We start from the raw sequence: 19,342 nt of genomic DNA, 5'->3' as shown, positions 1-19,342 counted from the left end.
GCCCTCTTAAAACTTTCCAATCCATGTATGTATCAAGTTGCCCTTTGAATGATAAACACAAGAGATTCTGCAGATGCTGGAAATCTTGAGCAACACACAGAAAATGCTGGAGAACTCAGCAAGTCAGGCAACATCTGTGGAGGGGAATAAATAGTTTTCCTTTCAGAAGGACTGGAAAAGAAGGGTCTCAGCCCAAAACGTCCACTCTCTTGAAAATTGTCCTTGTTATTTACTGAAACCACATTTTCTGGCAGCTCCCCCACCTTCCATGTGAAGAAGTTGCCCCTCAGGTTCCTTTCAGATCTTTCCGCACTCACCTTAAACATAACACCAAGAGACATGAGAACAAGGTGAGACCATTCAGTCCATCGGGTTTGCACTGCCTTTCAATATTTGATAGGTTTCAATGAGATCCCTCCCCTAAGAAAGTAGAGGAGCCTTCAGTCCCACACCAACAGTTTCAGAGTAGTTATCACGAGGAATTCTGCAGGTGCTAGAAATTCAAGCAACACACATCAAAGTTGCTGGTGAACGCAGCAGGCCAGGCAGCATCCCTAGGAAGAGGTACAGTCGACGTTTCGGGCTGAGACCTTTCGTCAGGACTAACTGAAGGAAGAGTGAGTAAGAGATTTGAAAGTGGGAGGGGGAGGGGGAGATCCAAAATGATAGGAGAAGACAGGAGGAGGAGGGATGGAGCCCAAGAGCTGGACAGGTGATAGGCAAAAGGGATATGAGAGGATCATGGGACAGGAGGCCCAGGGAGAAGGAAAAGGGGGAGGGGGGGAAAAACCCAGAGGATGGGCAAGGGGTATAGTGAGAGGAACAGAGGGAGAAAAAGGAGAGAGAGAGAAAGAATGTGTGTATATAAATAAATAACGGATGGGGTACGAGGGGGAGGTGGGGCATTTGCGGAAGTTAGAGAAGTCAATGTTCGTGCCATCAGGTTGGAGGCTACCCAGACGGAATATAAGGTGTTGTTCCTCCAACCTGAGTGTGGCTTCATCTTTACAGTAGAGGAGGCTGTGGATAGACATATCAGAATGGGAATGGGATGTGGAATTAAAATGTGTGGCCTGTTATTACCTGTTAACCATTAGGCTCCTGAACCCATTTGGATAACTTCACTCACCTCAGTGCTAAACTGATTCCACTACCTATGGGCTCACTCTCAAGGACTCTGCAACTCATGTTCTCGATATTATTTATTGCTTATTTATTCATTATTTTTATTTATTTTTGTATACGTACAGTTTGCTGTCTTTTGCACGTTGCTTGCTTGTCCGTCTTTGTGTGTAGTTTTTCATTTGTTTCTTTGTATTGACCGTGAATGTCTGCCAGAGTCAGTCTCAGTGTAGTATGTGGTGACATTCTGTATGTAAACTTTGATAACAAATTTACTTTGTTCTATGTTCGATGATATTAGAGTAAGTCGTGAAATGTAGAATTTCCTTGGAACTTCTCTGTTCATTAGTTGTAGATGTATAGATGGGCCGGGGTGGAGGGAACAAGAAGAATTATGTGGGAGTGATAATTTGATTAATGAAGACTTGCCCAAAGCTGAAAGGAAGTTAAAAGGTTGGCACTGGGAAAGTAATGGGGAGGGCAGCCCACGGGTGGGGGGTGGGGGGGCATCTAATTGAGTAAGGTGATCACGTGAGGAGACCTCTCTGATTTATTCACTCCGAGTTGGCAGCCCTAGGCCAAGAAAGCTGCCTGAGTGTTGCCATGGCGCTAAACCTTCTTTCATTTAAATGAGTTCGCAAGGAATCAGATTCAACAGACTGTGGAAATGACAATTGAACATTGCTAGTCCTAACGCTCCTGGGTTTGTATCTTTCCTGGGTGCGAGAAGTCTTTTTTTTCACCTTGTTTTTTAAACTTGTAAAAATCTGGATGTCGGGGTGCCCCAGCAGAAGGAGGAGTGGAACTCATGTTAAGCGAGGTAGCATACTCACCACTGAATTATCAGCTCCAGAGACCTGTGAACGTAAACTTGGCTGACAGTCCAATACAGTATTGACGGAACACTACGCTAGCAGAGATGTCACCTTTTAGCTAGGATCAGTAAGCCAAGGATCTGTTTGCCCTCTGAATGGGAGGTACAGTAAACTCTTGGTGGTCTGCGTTGAAGTGGGGCAGGGTCACAAGACATCGCAGATACTGGAGTCTGGAGCCACGCCACAAGATGCTGGAGGAACTCAGCAGGTCAGGCAGCATCTGTGGAGGCGGGGAGGGAAGCGGAGAGTCGATGCTTTTAGATCGATACGCTTTATTCAGACTGTAAGATGGAGGGGAGGTGGTCAATTAAAAAACAGGTCGTGGGAAAGAGGTGAAACAAGCTAGCAAGCAGTAGGTGATAGGCAGATGGGGGGGGGCGAGAGGTAAGAGTGATAAAGACTGGCAGGTGATCGATGGAAGTGACAATGTGTTGCAGATCGTAAACACGGCATCCTGCCGATGCCGGAAATCACGAGTAACACACACAAGTGCTGGAGGTGGAGCAGTGCAATATCATGGTGGTTACCACAAAGATTTATCGTGCAGGTGACACGAACTCAGGTCCCGCCACTGCCCGTAAGGAGTTTGTACATTCTTCCCCTGATCCTGTGGGTTTCCTCTGGGTGCTTCAGTTTCCTCCCACAGTCCAAAGTCGAACTGGTTGGTAGGTTAATTGGTCATTGTGGTCATTGTAAATTGTTCTGCGATTAGGCTAGAGTAAATCGGGGGGTGGGGGTGTTGCTGGGCAGCGTGGCTTGAAGGGCAGGAAGGGCCCAGTCCGCACTGTGTCTCAATAAATAAACACAGCAGGTCAGGCAGCATCTGTGCAGGGGAATTAACAGTCAATGTTTCAGCAGGTCAGTCGGCCCCTGTGCAGGGGAATAAACAGTCGATGTTTCAGACCAAGACCTGTCATCAGGAGAATAGGATCTTATACGAAAGGAAGGCAGAGCTTGTCAAATAGGGGAATGGACACAGGATGAAGTGTGTTGGACATTTGGACTGTAGGAAGGCTTTTCCTTGGTCAACTATTTTTCATTCCAATAACATCTCTGGCAAAACAATTGACAAGTCATTATCATGTTGATGAGAGTAGGGGGCTAACTAGCTATGTGCAGATTGGCTATGGAGTTTACCACCCTGCATCCCTGATCGCTTTTCAGAAAAATTTATTTGCTTTATTTAGAGATTCAGCGCGGGAACAGGCCCTCTGCCACAGTGAGCTGTACCGCCCAGCAGCCCAGCTTTTTAACACTAGCCTCATCACAGGACAAATGAGCTGTACCGCGCAGCAGCCCAGCTGTTTAACGCTAGCCTCATCACAGGATAAATTGCAGTTAACTTACGAACTCGTATGTCTGTGGCCTGTGGGAGGAGACCAGTGCACCCAGAGGAAGCTCACGCAGTCTTGGAGAGAACCTACAAACTTCTTAGAGATGGTATTGGTATTGAACTCCAATTTCTAGAACACCCTGAGCTATAATAACGTTGGGCTAGCATGCATAGACACGTGTGAAGTTTATGCACCTGTCTGCTACCAGGCAGTAGACTCAGATGCATAAAGACAAGAACGGTCTGGATGGGGAAACAACTCTTTCCCTCAGGCCATTAGGCTTCTGAACGCTCTGCCGCATCGCTTTTGAAGTGTCACCGGATAATTTGTACTGCACCTTAACAATATTTAATTTATGCACGTTACTTTGTTTATCTAATGACTAATTCTTACTTTTCGAAGTTATTGTGTGTTATATAGCTATTATGTGTACGACTCTGCTTTAGACCCTGGCTCGGAGAAATGTCGTCTCGTTTGGCAGTATAGTGTCCTTATAGTTAAATGGCATAAACTTGACTTGACCTGAAGTATTGAATCTGTTAAAAGTTGCAGTCCAAGTGCATTTCATTCTGTCTTCTAAATACCCTTTGGTTTGCTTGCAGAAAATGCGGTTCTATATCAGAACTATAAGGAGAAGGCACTGACTCTGAATAACGGGGACTCGGATGAAGATTCAGATCAAAATGTCCAGTCAGAGGAAAAGATTGTTGTGCAGTTTAAGCCAATTCGCTCTTCCTGGAGCCAGCTCTCTGTGGTAGGAGGATTAAATTTAACTCATCATTGCTGGTGAATGCCAGAGTCCAACAGCAAAAAATCAGCCCTTTGGCCCAACTTGTTAGTGCTGACCAAATTAGTCCCATTTGCCTGTGTGTTTGGTCCATATCATATCCATGCAGTTCATAGAACTTTTTCAGAAGTTTTTCCAACACTTGCACGTGTACCTGCCTCTACCTCTTGGGTCCCAAACCTCCAGGTTCAGGAACAATCATCACCCTACAACCATCGGGCTTTTGAACTGGTGAGGGAAACTTCACTCACCAGGACTCCAAACTGATTCTGCAACCTGCAGACTCACTTTTAAGAACTCTTGCAAATCAGTTATCAGTATTTTTTAATATATTTGCACAGTTAGTCATCTTTTGCACATTGGTTGTTTGTCAGTCTTTGATTATAGTTTTTCAAAGTTCAAAGTACATTTATTATCAAAGTATGTGTACATTATACAACTTGAGATTTGTCTGCTTGCAAGCAGTCACAAAACCTTCATAGAGTCTATTGTGTTTCTTTATTTCCCTGTAAATGGCTGCAGAAAATGAATCTCGATGTAGTACACGGTAACATATCCAAAATTTGATAATGTATTTACCTTGAACTTTGAACTTCTGGCATATAATCAACCACCTTCTGTGTGGAAAATGTTGGCCCTCAGTCCCCCTTTAAATTTTCCTCCTCTGTGCTGTTTATTTTCAGACCAACAATTTTCTTCCCAACAATTCACCATCTCTATGCCCCTTATGTCAGCACGGTCGCGTAGTGGTTAGCACAAAGCTTTTCAATACTAGTGACACGGGTTCAATTCCCACTGCTATCTTGTAAGAAGTTTGTACGTTCTCCCCATGACCATGTGGGTTTCCTCCCACAGTCCGAACACCTACCGTTAGTAGGTCGATTGGTCGTTATAAATTGTCCCATGATTAGGCTAGAGTTAAATTGGCGGGGGGGGGGGGTTGCTAGGCAACGTGGCTTGAGGAGCCAGAGGGGCCTGTTCCATCCCTGTATCTCATGAAATAAATAAATCTTGCTTGTGCCTTCTATAAAGTCAGAAAGATTCATTATGGAAAGAGGCCCTATGGCCTATTGAGCCCCAAGTTGACCATTAACCGGCCACTTACACTGATCCTGTTTTTATTCACCCCACGTTCCTGTTAACTCTCTCCAGATTCCACCCCTCACCTGCGCAGCAGGAGCAGTTTACAGAGGCCAGTTAATTTGCCAACCTACAAAGTCAAAGTTAAGTTTATTGTCAGGTGCACAAGTGCAGTGGAAAACTGACTTGCATCAGCATCACAGGCACGTCCTAATCAGAGACCGGGGCATCGCGGTAGAGTGGTGGTTACCATAACGCTTCACAGTGCCAGCGCCCGGGGTTCAGTTCCCTGTGCTACTGCAAAGTGATCAAAGACGTCACGGTGTTGCTGTTCTGGGGAAGGGATTAGCGTTGTGCTGGTTGGTACAAGAACTAACTGGAAGTAGCTGTACCTGGTGGTGTGGGACTTGAGGGGTCTCTGGTTCCATCCTGATGGCAGCTGCGAAAAGGTGGGCACCTCAGGTGATGAACGTTGCCGGCTTGAAGCAGCATCTCCTGTAGTTGTTGAGCGGAACGGCTGAGTCCACTACTCCTTGCAACCTCCTGTAATACTTCAGCTTGAAATTGCCGGACCAGACCGTAATGGAACCAGTCAGTAACTTTCAAAATTACAACTACAGAAGTCCGTTGGAGTCATCGGTGCCATGTTGAACCTCAAAGTTCAAAGTAAATTTGTTAACAAGGTACATAGATGACACCATAAACAACACTGAGATTCATTTTCTTGCAGGCATCCTCAATAAATTTATAATAAAATATTAACCATAATAGTGTGGGCACGTGGCCATTGGACTAGCGACCTGAAGGTGGTGAGTTCGAGCCCCAGCAGAGGCAACGTGTTGTGTCCTTGAGCAAGGCACTTAATCACACATTGCTCTGCGACGACACTGGTGCCAAGCTGTATGGGTCCTAATGCCCTTCCCTTGGACAACATTGGTGTCCTGGAGAAGGGAGAGTTGCAGCATGGGCAACTGCTGGTCTTCCATACAACCTTGCCCAGGCCTGTGCCCTGGAGAGTGAAAACTTTCCAGGCCCAGATCCATGGTCTCGCAAGACTAACGGATGCCTTTAATTTAACCATAATAGAATCAATGAAAGACAGAACCAAACTGGGCATTTAACCAATATGCAAAAGACGACAAACTGTGCAAATACAAAAAGAAAGAAATATTAGTAATAAATAAGCAATAAATATTGTGAACAAGAAATAAAGAAACCTTGAAAGGGAGTCCATAGGTTGTGGGAACAGTTCATTGAGGGGGCAAGTGCAATGTTGTGCCGGTTGGAAAATGGACCTCATTAACCTGATTGCGTGAATGTGTTGGACCCATGACAGGTCATCTGATATGTGAACACTCAGGAATGTGACCCTACTAAGCTTCACCATTTCCAATCCCCAGTGTAGGGTGTCTTATGTTCATTCTCCTTCCCTTCCTGAATTAGAAAGACAAGGCTTGGTTACAAATCCTCAGGCTCTTATAGAGAGTAGACTTGGGTTATTCTCTATCTATCTGTAAGCTGTGCATCCAATTGGAATTGTCCCAAGTACTGAGACATAGTGAGGAGTTTTACACGATATCCAAGCAGAACATTCCTTCTGCAATTACATCCAAGTAGTAATCCATGACTGTGTGTGTTTCCTCCGGGTGCTCCAGTTTCCGAAGATGGACTTCTTAGGGTTAGTGAGTTGTGGGCATGCTATGTTGGCACTGGAGGGATGGTGACATTTGAGGGCTTCCTCCAGCATGTTCTTAGACTGTGTAGGATTTGAATAAAACAACGTATTTTACTGTATCTTTTGATATATTTGTGACAAATAAACCTAAATTTAAAGATCTTTAATCTTGTAAATGAAAACTGCCCGCAGAATATACTATTACAGTTACAGAGAAAGTGCAGAGCAGATTGGCCAAGTGCAAAGGCCATGTTGAGGTCGATAGGGGGATCAAGAGTTCATCTTTAGAACCAGCGTGGATAACTTCACTCACCTCAACTCGGAACTGATTCCACAACCTATGGGCTCACTGACAAGGACTCTACAACTCATGTTCTCCATATTATTTATTTATTCATTTACACAGTTTGTCTTGTTTTTGCAGATTGATTGTTTGGCAATCACTGTGTGTAATTTTCATTGACTCTATTGTATTATTCTGTTCTCCTATAAATGCCTGCAAGTACATGAAACTCAAGGCTGTATATGGTGACATATAGGTACCTTGAGAATGAATCTCCTTTGAACTTTGAGCTTCGATCTATGGCATATGATAAGTCCCTTCAATATAGTCCTTCAGCAGGATTGATGATGTTCTTGATTTATTTATTGACATACAGCGTGGAATAGACCTTTCTGGCCCTTTGAGCTGCTCTGCCCGGTAATCCCTGATTTTATCCTAGCCTAATCATGGGACAATTTACAATGACCAATTAACCTACCAACTGGTAGGCCTTTGGCCTGAAGGGAGATAGCGGAGCACCCGGAGGAAACCCATACGGTCAAGGGGAGAATATACAAACTCCTTACAGGCAGTGGCGGGAATTGAACCCCAGTCACCTGTATAGTAAAGTGTTGTGCTCACCACTACTTTACTGCCTGAGGCCTAGAGGTAGGTGCTCTCAAGCTTTTGCCCAATGGAAGAGTGGGAAAAGGGAGAATGATTGGGGCGGGAGGTGCTCCTGATTACACTGGACAACAATTTTTTTTTCAGAAGTGTAGCTTCCTCAGATTTATTTTGTGGCTATGATAGACTACTTGAAGCTGAACACAAATATAATTTCAGACTACTTGTATCACATAGAAATTTTCAGGAACAATAAATTGACTTTTAATGTGTTTAATTGCATGAGGGTGCTGACCCTTTGCAATAATTCAACTAAGCTAAAAGTGTTTTGTTAATGATTTTTGTTTGTACTCAGTGTCTGAGGCTTCTTGCTAAGTGTCCAACATTAATCAGTCAGCATTGATGGATTCCAGTTGCCCTGATACAGTTTCTCCATGTCCGCAATATCCTGGTGAATCCTTTCCCCACACTCGTCACTGTCAGCACCAAGATTTGCAGGGAGAAAGTCTGAATTGGAATGAAGAAAATGAGTCTTTAGTGACATGTTGCATTTCATGGTTTTCTGTGCTTGAAGCATATTGTCAGCCAGCTGCACATATTTTGGTGCTCTGTAGCTGCCAAGAAATTTTTCAGTCATATCCTTGAATGCCTTCCATGCGATTTTCTCTGGTCCCACTAGAAGTTCTTCGAATTGTCTGTCATGGATGACCTGTTTGTTTTGTGGACCAACATAAATGCCTTCCTTAATCTTGACAACAGTTATTCTGGCGTGAATTATGACTTGAAATTTTTAAAAGTGGCGATTTCAAAATTAAAATGGTGCGTAATAGGGAAATTTCATTGTGATTTTCATGATGAGCAGTCCAAAATCCAGAAGATACACCCAAAAGTATTCAGGAAGCAAAATCTTTGTTATCTGGTGTTATATTGGCTGTTTTCCTGAAGGAATGGGAAACACAGTCAGTGGCCATTTTACTATGTACGTCCTGCACCTAATGAAGCGGCCACTGGGTTATGTTCATAGTCCTCTGCCTCTGTAGCCCATCCACTTCGAGGATCGTCGTGCTGTGCATTCAGAGATGCTCTTCTGCACACGCTGTAGTAACACGGGACTATTTGAGTTATTGTCGCCTTCCTGTTAGCTTGAACCAGTCTGGCCATTCTCCTCTCACCTCTCATTAACAAGGCATTTTCGTTCACAGACTGCCGCTCACTGTTTCCTTTTATTTTTCACACCGTTCTCTATAAAATCTTGAGACTGTTGTGCATGAAAATCCCAGGAGATCAGCAGTTTCTAAGACACTCAAGCCATCCCATCTCGCACCAACAATCATTCCACAGTCAAAGTCACTTGGATCACATTTCTTCCCCATTTTGATGATTGGACTGAACAACAAATGAACCTCTTGCAGTACACACAAAATGACGGAGGAACTCAGCAGGTCAGGCAGTATCTACAGAAATGAATAAACAGTCAACGTTCCGGGCTGAGAGCCTTCTTCAGGACTGGAGGTGGGGAGACACTTGAACAAAAAGGTGGGGGAAGGGGAAGGAGGATAGCTGGAAGGTGATGGGTGAAGCCAAGTGGGTGGGAAAGGTAAAGGGCTGGAGAAAGAGAAATCTGACAGAAGACAAGAGTGGAGAAAAGGGAGGAAGAGGGGCCCCGGGGGAGGCGATAGGCAGATGAAAAGTAGTAAGGGGCCAGAGTGAGGAATAAAAGAAGAGGGCAGGGTTTTTTTTTAAACTGGAAGGAGAAATTGATATTAATGCCATCAGATTGGAGGCTACCTAGATGGAATATAAGGTATTACTGCCCCACTTAGAAGAAGTCTCAGCAAACTGTCGACCAACCCATTGCTGGACACAATCTTTCAATAGACATTGTTTATAAACCCTCTGATTCCCATGGTTATCTTGACTATGCCCCTTCCCAACCTGTCTCTTGTAAAAATGCTATTCCCTTTTCTCAGTTCCTTTGTCTATTCCCAAGAAGTGGCCTTCCTTTCCAGGACATCAGAGATGTTCTTCGTCTTCAAAGGACAGGGTTTCCTTTCCTCCTCCATTGATGCTGTCCTCACCCACATCTCCTCCATTTCATGAACATCCGCGCTCACCCCATCTTCCAGCTGCCTTACCAGTGATAGACTTCCTCTTGCCCTTACCCACCATCCCACGATCCTCTGCATCTAGCTCATCATTTTCCACAACTTCTGTCATGTCCAAATGGATCCCACCACAAAACGTGTCTTTTCCTTCCCCCACTCTCTGCAGGAATCTGTCTCTCCATGATTCATGTGTCCCTCCCCACTAATCTTCCTCCTGGCACTTCTTGCTCCGAGTGGCTGAAGTTTTACACCCGCCCATTCACCTCCACCCTCTCCTCCATTCAGGGCCCCAAACAGTCCTTCCAGGTGAGTCAACACTTTACCTGTGAATCTGTTGGGGTTGTCTATTGTGTCCAGTGCTCCCAATGCAGCCTCCTCTACATTGGTGAGACCCCTCGCAAATTAGAGGAATGCTTCGTCGAGCATCTCCATTCCATCCGCCAAAAGCAGAACTTCATGGTGGACAAACAACTTAATTCCTATTCCCATTCCAGCATGTTGGTCCATGGCCTCCTCTTGTGCCAGGATGAGGCCACCCTTAGGGTGGAGGAGCAACACCTTGTATTCCCTCTGGGTAGCCTCCAACCTGATGGCATGAATGTCATAAAAAATACCTCCCCTCCCCTCTTCTTCTATTCCTAACTCTAGCCTCTTCCTTCGTCTCACCTGCCTATCATCTCCCCCGGGTCCCCTCTTCCTTCCTTTTCTCCTATGATCCACTGACCTTGCGTATTATATTCCTTCCTCTCCAGCCCTTTATCTTTCCCACCCACCTAGTTTCACCTATCACCTTCTAGTTATCCTCCTTCACCTCGCCTTCCTTTTTATTCCGACATCTTCCCTCTTCCTTTCCAGTCCTGAAGAAGAGTCTTGGCTGGAAACATCAACTGTTTATTCATTTCCATAGATGCTGCCTGACTTTCTGAGTTCCTCCAGCATTTTGTGTGTATTGCTCTGGATTTCCAGCATCTGCAGACTTTTCATGTTTATGATTAACTGAATCCCTTTACGAGTCTGCATGCTTTTATACATTGAGTTGCTGCCACATGATTGGTTGATAAGATATTTGCGTTAACGATCAGGTATAGGGGTGTATCTCATAAATTGGCCACTGGATGTAAAGACAAAGTTAATAAATCTTCAAGTCCCTTGCAGTGATGCAGTAATACTGTCTGCAAATCCATTGGAGGACTAAATGAACCAGTTCCTATATCCTAGTCTAAGATTAAAGAGACCGCATTACATCATGGGCCAAATGGTCCATATTGTGCTGTACCGTTAACTTCTCCCAGGCCAGGAAAATACACAAAGATCAATTGATATGGTCCTCTCAGTATGAATCACAAGGTAACATATTTCGTACTTTGATAATAAATTTACTTTGAATTTTAAACCACTCCTCTCCGGTTTTGTAATGAAGACTTTCTTATCAAAGACTGATCAGAAAGGGCACTGACTAAAAGTAGAGAGAGAGAGAGGGGGGGGGGAAACTCGTTCTACTGTTTGTGGGAATGAGTATATGCATGTAGGTTGTACTTATGAATTTAGGAATATGAGAGCCTATTTGGATGTACAGCGATACTCACAAAATGCTGGAGAAACTCAGCAGGCAGGCAGCCACTTTTGGAGGGGAACGGATAGTGAATGTTTTAGTCTGAGGCCCATCGTCAGGACTGGAAAGCAAGGGGGCAGAAGTCAGCATAAGAAGGTGGTGGGAGCCAGGGGAGTACGGACTGGCAGGTGACAGGTGGAAACAGGTGAGGGGGAAGGTGGATTGGTGGGTGGGGAGGGGGGAAGATGTGAAAAGCCAGGAGGTGATGGGTGGGAGACGTAAAGAGCGGAAGAAAAAGGAATCAGAATCTGTTTTATTACCACTGACATACAGTATGTCATGAAATTGTTGTTTAATGGCAGCTGTATAGAGTAGTACATATATGGATCATGATGCATCCATTTCCCTCCCAGGAGGTTGCAGCTGAGAGGGAATTAGATCAGCCATGATGTAGTGATGGAGCAAATTCGAAGGGCCAAAAGGCTTAATTCTGCTCCTGTATTTTATGGTCTTATAAAGAATTGCTATACTCTAGGTCCCAATGGAAATACACATTTAACTCCAATAGGAGAGGACATGGAATGGCTTCACATGACCCTGTTCTGGGGGCGAAGCAGGTGCTACACCTTGCCCAAGGGTGGCCTGTAGGCTAGCAGAGGAAGGAACACTTTACACTTCCTTTGGTAGAGACGTATCTCCACCCCACCTCTGCAATGTGCAGTCATTGTTACCAAAGTATGTAAACGTCACGATATACTATCCCGAGATTCATTTTCTTGTAGGCATTCACAGTAGAATAAAAACTTGTTGTAGTAATATCCTTCCAAAGGATATTAGAGTGAAGACTCCACACTCACACACACTCACTCTCTTACACTCATACACACTCTACTGGAAATGTAGGCAGAAGCTCCCTGTTATGGGGAGAGGCAGGAGAATCAAGTTGGGGAATATAAATCTGCCATGATCTGAGTATTACAGTGGAGTAAAGGGAATTACAGAGGAACTGGCCAGAATTGATGGAAAAGAACACTGGTAGGGATGACGGCAGAGCAGCAATGGCTGGAATTTCTAGGAGTAATTCGGAAGGCACAGGATGTATGTATCCCACAGAGGAAGAAGTATTCTAAAGGTAAAATGACACAACTGTGGCTAACGAGAGAAGTCAAAGCCACTATAAATGCCAGTGAGAGGGCAGATAATAGAACACAGATTAGTGGGAAGTTGGAGGATTTAGAAGCTTTCAAAAATGAACTGAACACAACTAAAAAAAATAGTTGAGAAGGTAAACATGGAATACAAAAGTAAGCTAGCCAATAATATTAAACAGGATACCAAAAGTTCTTATCAGATACGTAAAGTATAAAAGAGAGGCAAGAGTGGATGTCAAATTGCTGGAAAATGATGCTGGAGAGGTAGTAATAGGGGACAACAAAATGGCAGATGAACTGAATAAGCCTTCACTGTTGAAGACATTAGCAGTATGGTGGAAGTTCCAGTTGTTAGGGGGCATGAAGTGTGTGAAGTTACCATAACTAGAGAGAAAGCTCTTGGGAAAATGAAAGGTCTGAAGGTAGATAAGTCACCTGGACCAGATGGTGTACACCCCAATGTTCTAAAAGAGGTGGCTGAGGAGAACATGGAGGCATTAGTAATTTTCTTTCAAGAATCTCTAGATCCTAGAATGGTTCCAGAAGACTAGAAAATTGCAAACACCACTCTTTAGTCAGCATGGTTTCCTCAAGGGAAAATCTTTCCTGACAAATCTGATGGAATTCTTTGAAGAAATAACAAGCAGGATAGACAAAGGAGAATCAGTTGTGTACTTGGATTTTCAGAAGGCCTTTACCAAGGTGCGACACATGAGGATGCTTAACAAGCTATGAGCCCTTGGTATTACAGGAAAGATTCTAGAATGGATAAAGCAGTGGATGATTGGTAGGAGGCAAAGAGTGGGAATAAAGGGAGCCTTTTCTGATTGGCTGCCAGTGACTAGTAGTCTTCCACAGGGGTCTATGTTGGGATTGTTTTTTTTACATTATATGTCAATAATTTGATGATAGAATTGATGGCTTTGCAAAATTTGCAGACAATATGAAAATAGGTGGAGGGACAGGTAGTTCTGAGAAAGTAGATAGGCTAAGAAGGGCAGACAGATTAGGAGAATGGACAAAGAAATGGTGGATGGAAGATAGTGTCAGGAAGTGTACAGTCATGCACTCTGGTAGAAGAAATAAAAGGGTTGACTATTTTCTAAATGGTTTAAAAGTGCAAAAAACTGAGATGCAATGGAACTTGGAGTCTTTGTGCAGGTTTTCCTAAAGGTTAATTTGCAGGTTGTGTCAGTGGTGGGAAAGGCAGGTGCAATGTTAACATTCATTTCAAGAGCACTAGAATATAAAAACAAGGATGTAATGTTGAGACTTTAGAAAGCACTCGGAGTATTGTGAACGGGTTTGGGCCTCTTATCTCAAAAAGGATGTGCTGAAATTGGAGGTTCACGAAAATCATTCGGGATTGAATAGTTTGTCATATGAAGAGCATTTGATGGCTCTGGGCCTGTATTCATTGCAATTCAGAAGAATGAGGGGTGACCTCATTGAAACCTATTGAATGGTGAAAGGCCTTGATAGAGTGGATATGGAGAGGATGTTTCCTATGGTGGGAGAGTCTAAAACCAGAGGACACAGGCTCAGAATAGAGAGTTGTCCTTCTGGAATGGAGATGAGGAACTTCTTTTCCCAGAGTGTGTTGAATCTGTGGAATTCTTTGCCACAGGCTGCTGTGGAGGCTAAGTCTTTACGTATATTTAAGGCAGAGGTTGATAGATTCTTGATTGGTCAGGGCATGAAGAGATACGGGGAGGTGGCAGGAAATTGGAGCTGAGAGGAAAATTGGATCAGCCATGATGAAATGGTGAAGCAGACTCGATGGGCCAAATGGCCTAATTCTGCCCCTATATTTTATGGTCTTATAATTGAATGGTGTAGAAGAGTTTATTGGCCAAACGGCCTAATTCTACTTCCAAATCAGGAGTTTGTATCGCCAGATCAGCTGAAATGACAAGCTGACTTCAAGACTATCTCCACACTAGACTGGATAAATCCGTAACAGAAGCTTTTTCTCTTTGTTTTGACCCTCCGTCCACACTGAAATGGCGTTTTCCTCCCCCGAAAACGGAGCTTTTCAGAAACGTTCTCCAGAGTGAATAAATCTGAAAATGCCTAATATCCAGCCTAGTGTGTACGGGGTAACTGGCTATTTTTAAAACTGCAAACAACAGGAATTCTGCAGATGCTGGAAATTCAAGCAACACACATCAAAGTTGCTGGTGAACGCAGCAGGCCAGGCAGCATCTCTAGGAAGAAGTACAGTCGACGTTTCAGGCGGAGACGTCCAGCTCTTGGCTCCATCCCTCCCCCTCCTGCCTTCTCCTATCATTTTGGATCTCCCCCTCCCCCTGCAACTTTCAAATCCCTTACTCACTCTTCCTTCAGTTAGTCCTGACGAAGGGTCTCGGCCTGAAACGTCGACTGTACCTCTTCCTAGAGATGCTGCCTGGCCTGCTGCATTCATCAGCAACTTTGATGTGTGTTGCTTGATTTTTAAAACTGCTGTCATGACGTGCCGGAACAAATGGTGGCGGCAGTGCGGCATTTCATTGTTTTCTTGAACGCAACCTCCAACATCACAACATCTGACAATAGATGTGTAACATCCTGATGTAACATTGTATGGAAATACAAGACAACACTGATGCAGATATGTTTTATACATTTAACAAGGTACTTTATTAATGTATTGCTTGTGCACATATTCAGTAGATGCAATTGTCACTTCTGCCCAGTAACTCGTTTTATTGCTCATGTTAAATGCAGCAAAATAATACACAAAGACACGGCAAAAGTAAAGGGTAACAAATGAGGTAACAGCAAATTTCACTTTTGCCCAGTAACAAGCCTTATTGCATTTAGTTGTAGCTGTTGTCCCTTTCATCGGTGAAGAGACTATGGCTGTAGGAAATGTTTCTGGACAAACGTGCACCAAGTCTTTCATTTGACAATTTCCTTTTGTCTGTAACTGGACAAACGCGCGCCAAGTATACCATTTCCTCGTCGCTTGTTTTCTGTGTGTCCTGCGAGTGCTCAGTAGGAGGAGATTCGCCCAAATATCCGTTTTAATGTGGACAGAGATATTTTCAAAAACGCCTGGTGTGGACGCCTATCGTTTTTACGTGAAACCGGCGTTTTCAAAATTATCCGGTCTAGTGTGGATCTTCCTTTTCTGCTTCCTATTTCCGACTGTGAACAAATTATTCATTGACACCCACTGTGCTAACGTGCCAATTGCACTTAGGTGGCAATCAGTCAACATTCACTTCCCGCCCTTTGTACTTTCTCTTGCTTTTTATGACCATGATAACGTACCTGGTATTGGAGATCCATTCATGCCCAACATGCTATCCCTGGGAATCAGAATCAGGTTTAATATCACTGGCGTATGATATATGTTCATTGTCCATTCAAAAATTCTGAGTACTTGTAAATTCCCTGTATCCCAAAGACAGTTTGAAGATAACTGAAAAGATTAAGGATCATAAGGATTAGCTTTATTTGTCATTTTTACACTACTGTGCCAAAGTCTTAGGCACGTACAGTATATATATATATAGTTAGGGTGCCTAAGACTTTTGCACAGTGCTGTAGTAATGTTATTCATTGCATTGTATTGCTGCCACAAATAAAGCAAAATTCATGCTGTGTATATATGAGTGATGGTAAACCTGATTCTGATATGGGTCTCTATTGTGGACTGAGAGTGGGAAGTGGGCAGGGAGAGGGGAATCATGATTGGGAAAATGGGAAGGGAGAGGGGAAGAGTGGGAAGCATCAGAGATACATTCTGTAATGATCAATAAACCAATTGTTTGGAATCAAGTGACCTTGCCTGATGTCTCAGGGCTGGATGTTTCTCTGCACCCCTGGCATTCCTTCTCCGCCACCTGTTCCACACCGTTCCCGCTGCGCTCCACCCTCGCCATTCCCAACACCCTTTGCTCCCGCCAAATTTACAAACTAGCTTTCCGCTCCACATTACACAAGTACAGTACTGTGCAAAGGTCTTAGACATCCTTGCTATATATATGACTAGAATGTGGGAGCACCTACAGGAAACTCACACGGTTGGGGGAGAATGCACAGAATCTTGTTAGAAGGCGCAGGGGTTGAACCCTGGTTGGTGCTCACTGGTGGTGCGAAGTGTTACTCTAACCATTACGCTACTGTGCTTGCCTGGTAGGCAGTAAGGTGACAAGGAGCTTCAAAACTAGTTGATCCTTCTCAGTTTAGCAATTTTGCTCATTTCTCTGGGAATGAATGGCCGTGAATCTTAAGCAATGAATGGCCTAATTCTGCTCCAATGTCTCATGCTCTTAACATTTCCTCGCAACTGCACAACAATCAAACCTGGTTGCAGGGTCTTGAGCTGAAAGAAGATTCATATTCATCCTTTCTTGTTGCAGAGGAGGTCTTTCAGTCCATCAAGTCAATGCCAGACCTCAAGCTCCTTCCCATTCAACTAAGTTCCAGAGGACCTTAGTGGGTCAAGCTGAATCTGTAGAGGGAAATGGGCAGTGAGAGATCCTCCCACAAACTAAGGAAAAATCTCCATATGCTGGAAATCCTCAGAGATTCTCTGCTACCCATCTGTGTTAGTGGCAGCTTCCAGCAGCCATTTAGTGCTCTGGTTTCTTCCCACCGTCCAACGATGTACTGGTTGGTAGGGTAATTGGGCATTGTAAATTGTCCTGTGATTAGGCTAGAGTTAAATTGGGTGTTGTTGGGCAGCATGGCTCGAAGGGCCAGAAGGGACTATTTTGCACTTTATCACCATCAATCAATCAATAAATTAATTAATTAGCTCGTCTCTGGAATGTGGCAGGAAACAAGAGCATCCGGGCCAAAGCTTCCCACAGAGAGTGCTGGAGTTCAGAATCAATCCAAGGTTAACGGGAGCTGTGAGAGAGCTCACATGAGGAGATGCCACAGGGAGGCACAGTCATTACTAAGGACCCTCACCGTCTGGGTTATGCCCTCTTCACATCACTACCGCTGGGGAGGTGGTCCCTGCCAACACCCAGGTCTCATGAAGTGCCAGTAGCATCATACTTCTGATTCTGAGATACATCCTGCGGATGCGCTAGGACACATCATCAGTGATGTAACCCGGGATCCTCGGGTGTTTCGGGTCCTTCAGCATCACAGGCACCCTCACCCAGGTGAGCCTCCCAGGGTTGCGTCCCAGTTGCATTCATCCGTAGATCACTCCTCTTGATCCATCACAATCTGGAGACTCGCTCGGCAGCCTCTGCAATGGCCCTGATGGCCTGTTTCTTTGCAGCCCCCATAATGCCAAGGGGAGAGTAGCTTCCTATCTTGTGTCATAAATGCACATTATTATTTGTTAAATTATTTCCAGTAATATTTATTTATGTGCTGTTTGTGAGTTATACGTACTGTGTTTGCACCTTGGCCTGGAGGAACGTTCATTTGTTTGTAAGTGTACATGTGTATGGTTGGAATGACGATAGACTTGAATTTGGTAGAGGAGCCTGAAAGTACGCACTTAATGTTTTAGGTGCAGCATCTCGCCCTCTGCCATCAGATTTCTGAACGGTTCGTGAGCACCGCCTCGATATTCCTCTTTTGCTCTGTTTATACATTTTTGTAAATTTTAGGAGTTTTTATGTTATGCATTGTGACGCTGCCACCTGACAACAAATATCATCAAACATGGAATACTTTGCACAATATGCGCCTTTCAGTCCATAATGTTGTGTTAAGGTAGTATTAGTACAAATGTAAACCTCGCAATTGATAGAGTCATAGAGAATCAGCTTGTGTCTGGCAACAGGTATCGGAATCAGTTTTATTAAAATTAATTTTATTAATTGGTTCTATGCCTCCATTTTGATGACAAGACGCAGAGACTGAGTGGACAGCCAGAGACGACTTCCCAGGTGGAAATGGCAAATACGAGAAGGCATAAATTAAAGGTGATTGGAGGAAAGTCTAACGAGGATTTAACCCCGTTAATTGTTACTAGAAAATTTTCTACAGAAGTGTCTTGCCATTGCCTTCTTCTGAGCAGTGTTTGTAGTGTGTGTTTTGTAGCCAGGTCTTTTCAATTAACACATTTAGATGAATAAAATCATAAGATATAGGAGCAGAATTAGGCCATTTGGCCCATTGAGTCAACTCTGACATTTCATCATGGCTGATCCATTTCCCCCCCACTCCCAGTCGCCTGCCTTTCCCCCGTACCGCTCACCGTTACAGTGGTATATGGTGCCACTCAGAGCTGCAGTGCTTCATAACTAATGCAAAACATTTTGAATGACCTTGTAATACAGGTTTAGGGTCATGGGTTCTGTTTGCAAATTTTGTCTGAAAATATGCCAAAAATCATTTGTTACAGTAACCATACCTTCGCGGTGTTCAAGTTTGAGCTTAACTTTATTGTCATTCAACCATATTCATGTCTACTGTCAAATGAAACAAATTTTCTTCAGGAAAAGGGTACAGAAGCATCAGGACTAGGACAGCCAGACTGGGTAGCAGCTTCTTCCCTCAGGCTGCCAGACTAATCAATACCCTGTCACCACTGAGGTCTCGTCACTAGGACAGAATGCTGTTTACTGTTTACCCATGCTGCATGCATTTTGAACTATATTTTATTAACTTATGGTAATATTTTGGTTTATGTGCTGTGTGTGATATATGTTTTATAGGTGCACTGTGGTCTGGAGGAACGTTGTTTTGTTTGGCTGTATACCTGTACAGTCAGATGACAATAAACTTGAACTTGTTCCTCCGGACCAAGGTGCATAACACACACAACTGACACAACAAATAAAGTAATATTACT

General features: G+C 43.9%; 1 protein-coding gene across 2 annotated transcripts in view; it reads left to right on the top strand.

Annotated features, from left to right (window-relative positions):
- The window catches only part of LOC140196168 (rho guanine nucleotide exchange factor 26-like), a 231,939-nt gene that overhangs the window by 48,163 nt on the left and 164,434 nt on the right, over positions 1-19,342 (top strand). For both annotated transcript variants that reach the window (XM_072254925.1, XM_072254926.1), the window contains exon 4: positions 3,934-4,085. In XM_072254925.1, the coding sequence (XP_072111026.1) occupies positions 3,934-4,085 (152 nt within the window). The remainder of the gene's footprint in view (positions 1-3,933; positions 4,086-19,342) is intronic.

The sequence above is a fragment of the Mobula birostris genome, chromosome 4 (genome assembly GCF_030028105.1).
Source record: "Mobula birostris isolate sMobBir1 chromosome 4, sMobBir1.hap1, whole genome shotgun sequence".
In the NCBI taxonomy this organism is placed as follows: domain Eukaryota; kingdom Metazoa; phylum Chordata; class Chondrichthyes; order Myliobatiformes; family Myliobatidae; genus Mobula; species Mobula birostris.
This window is presented reverse-complemented; position numbering and strand designations above follow the sequence as displayed.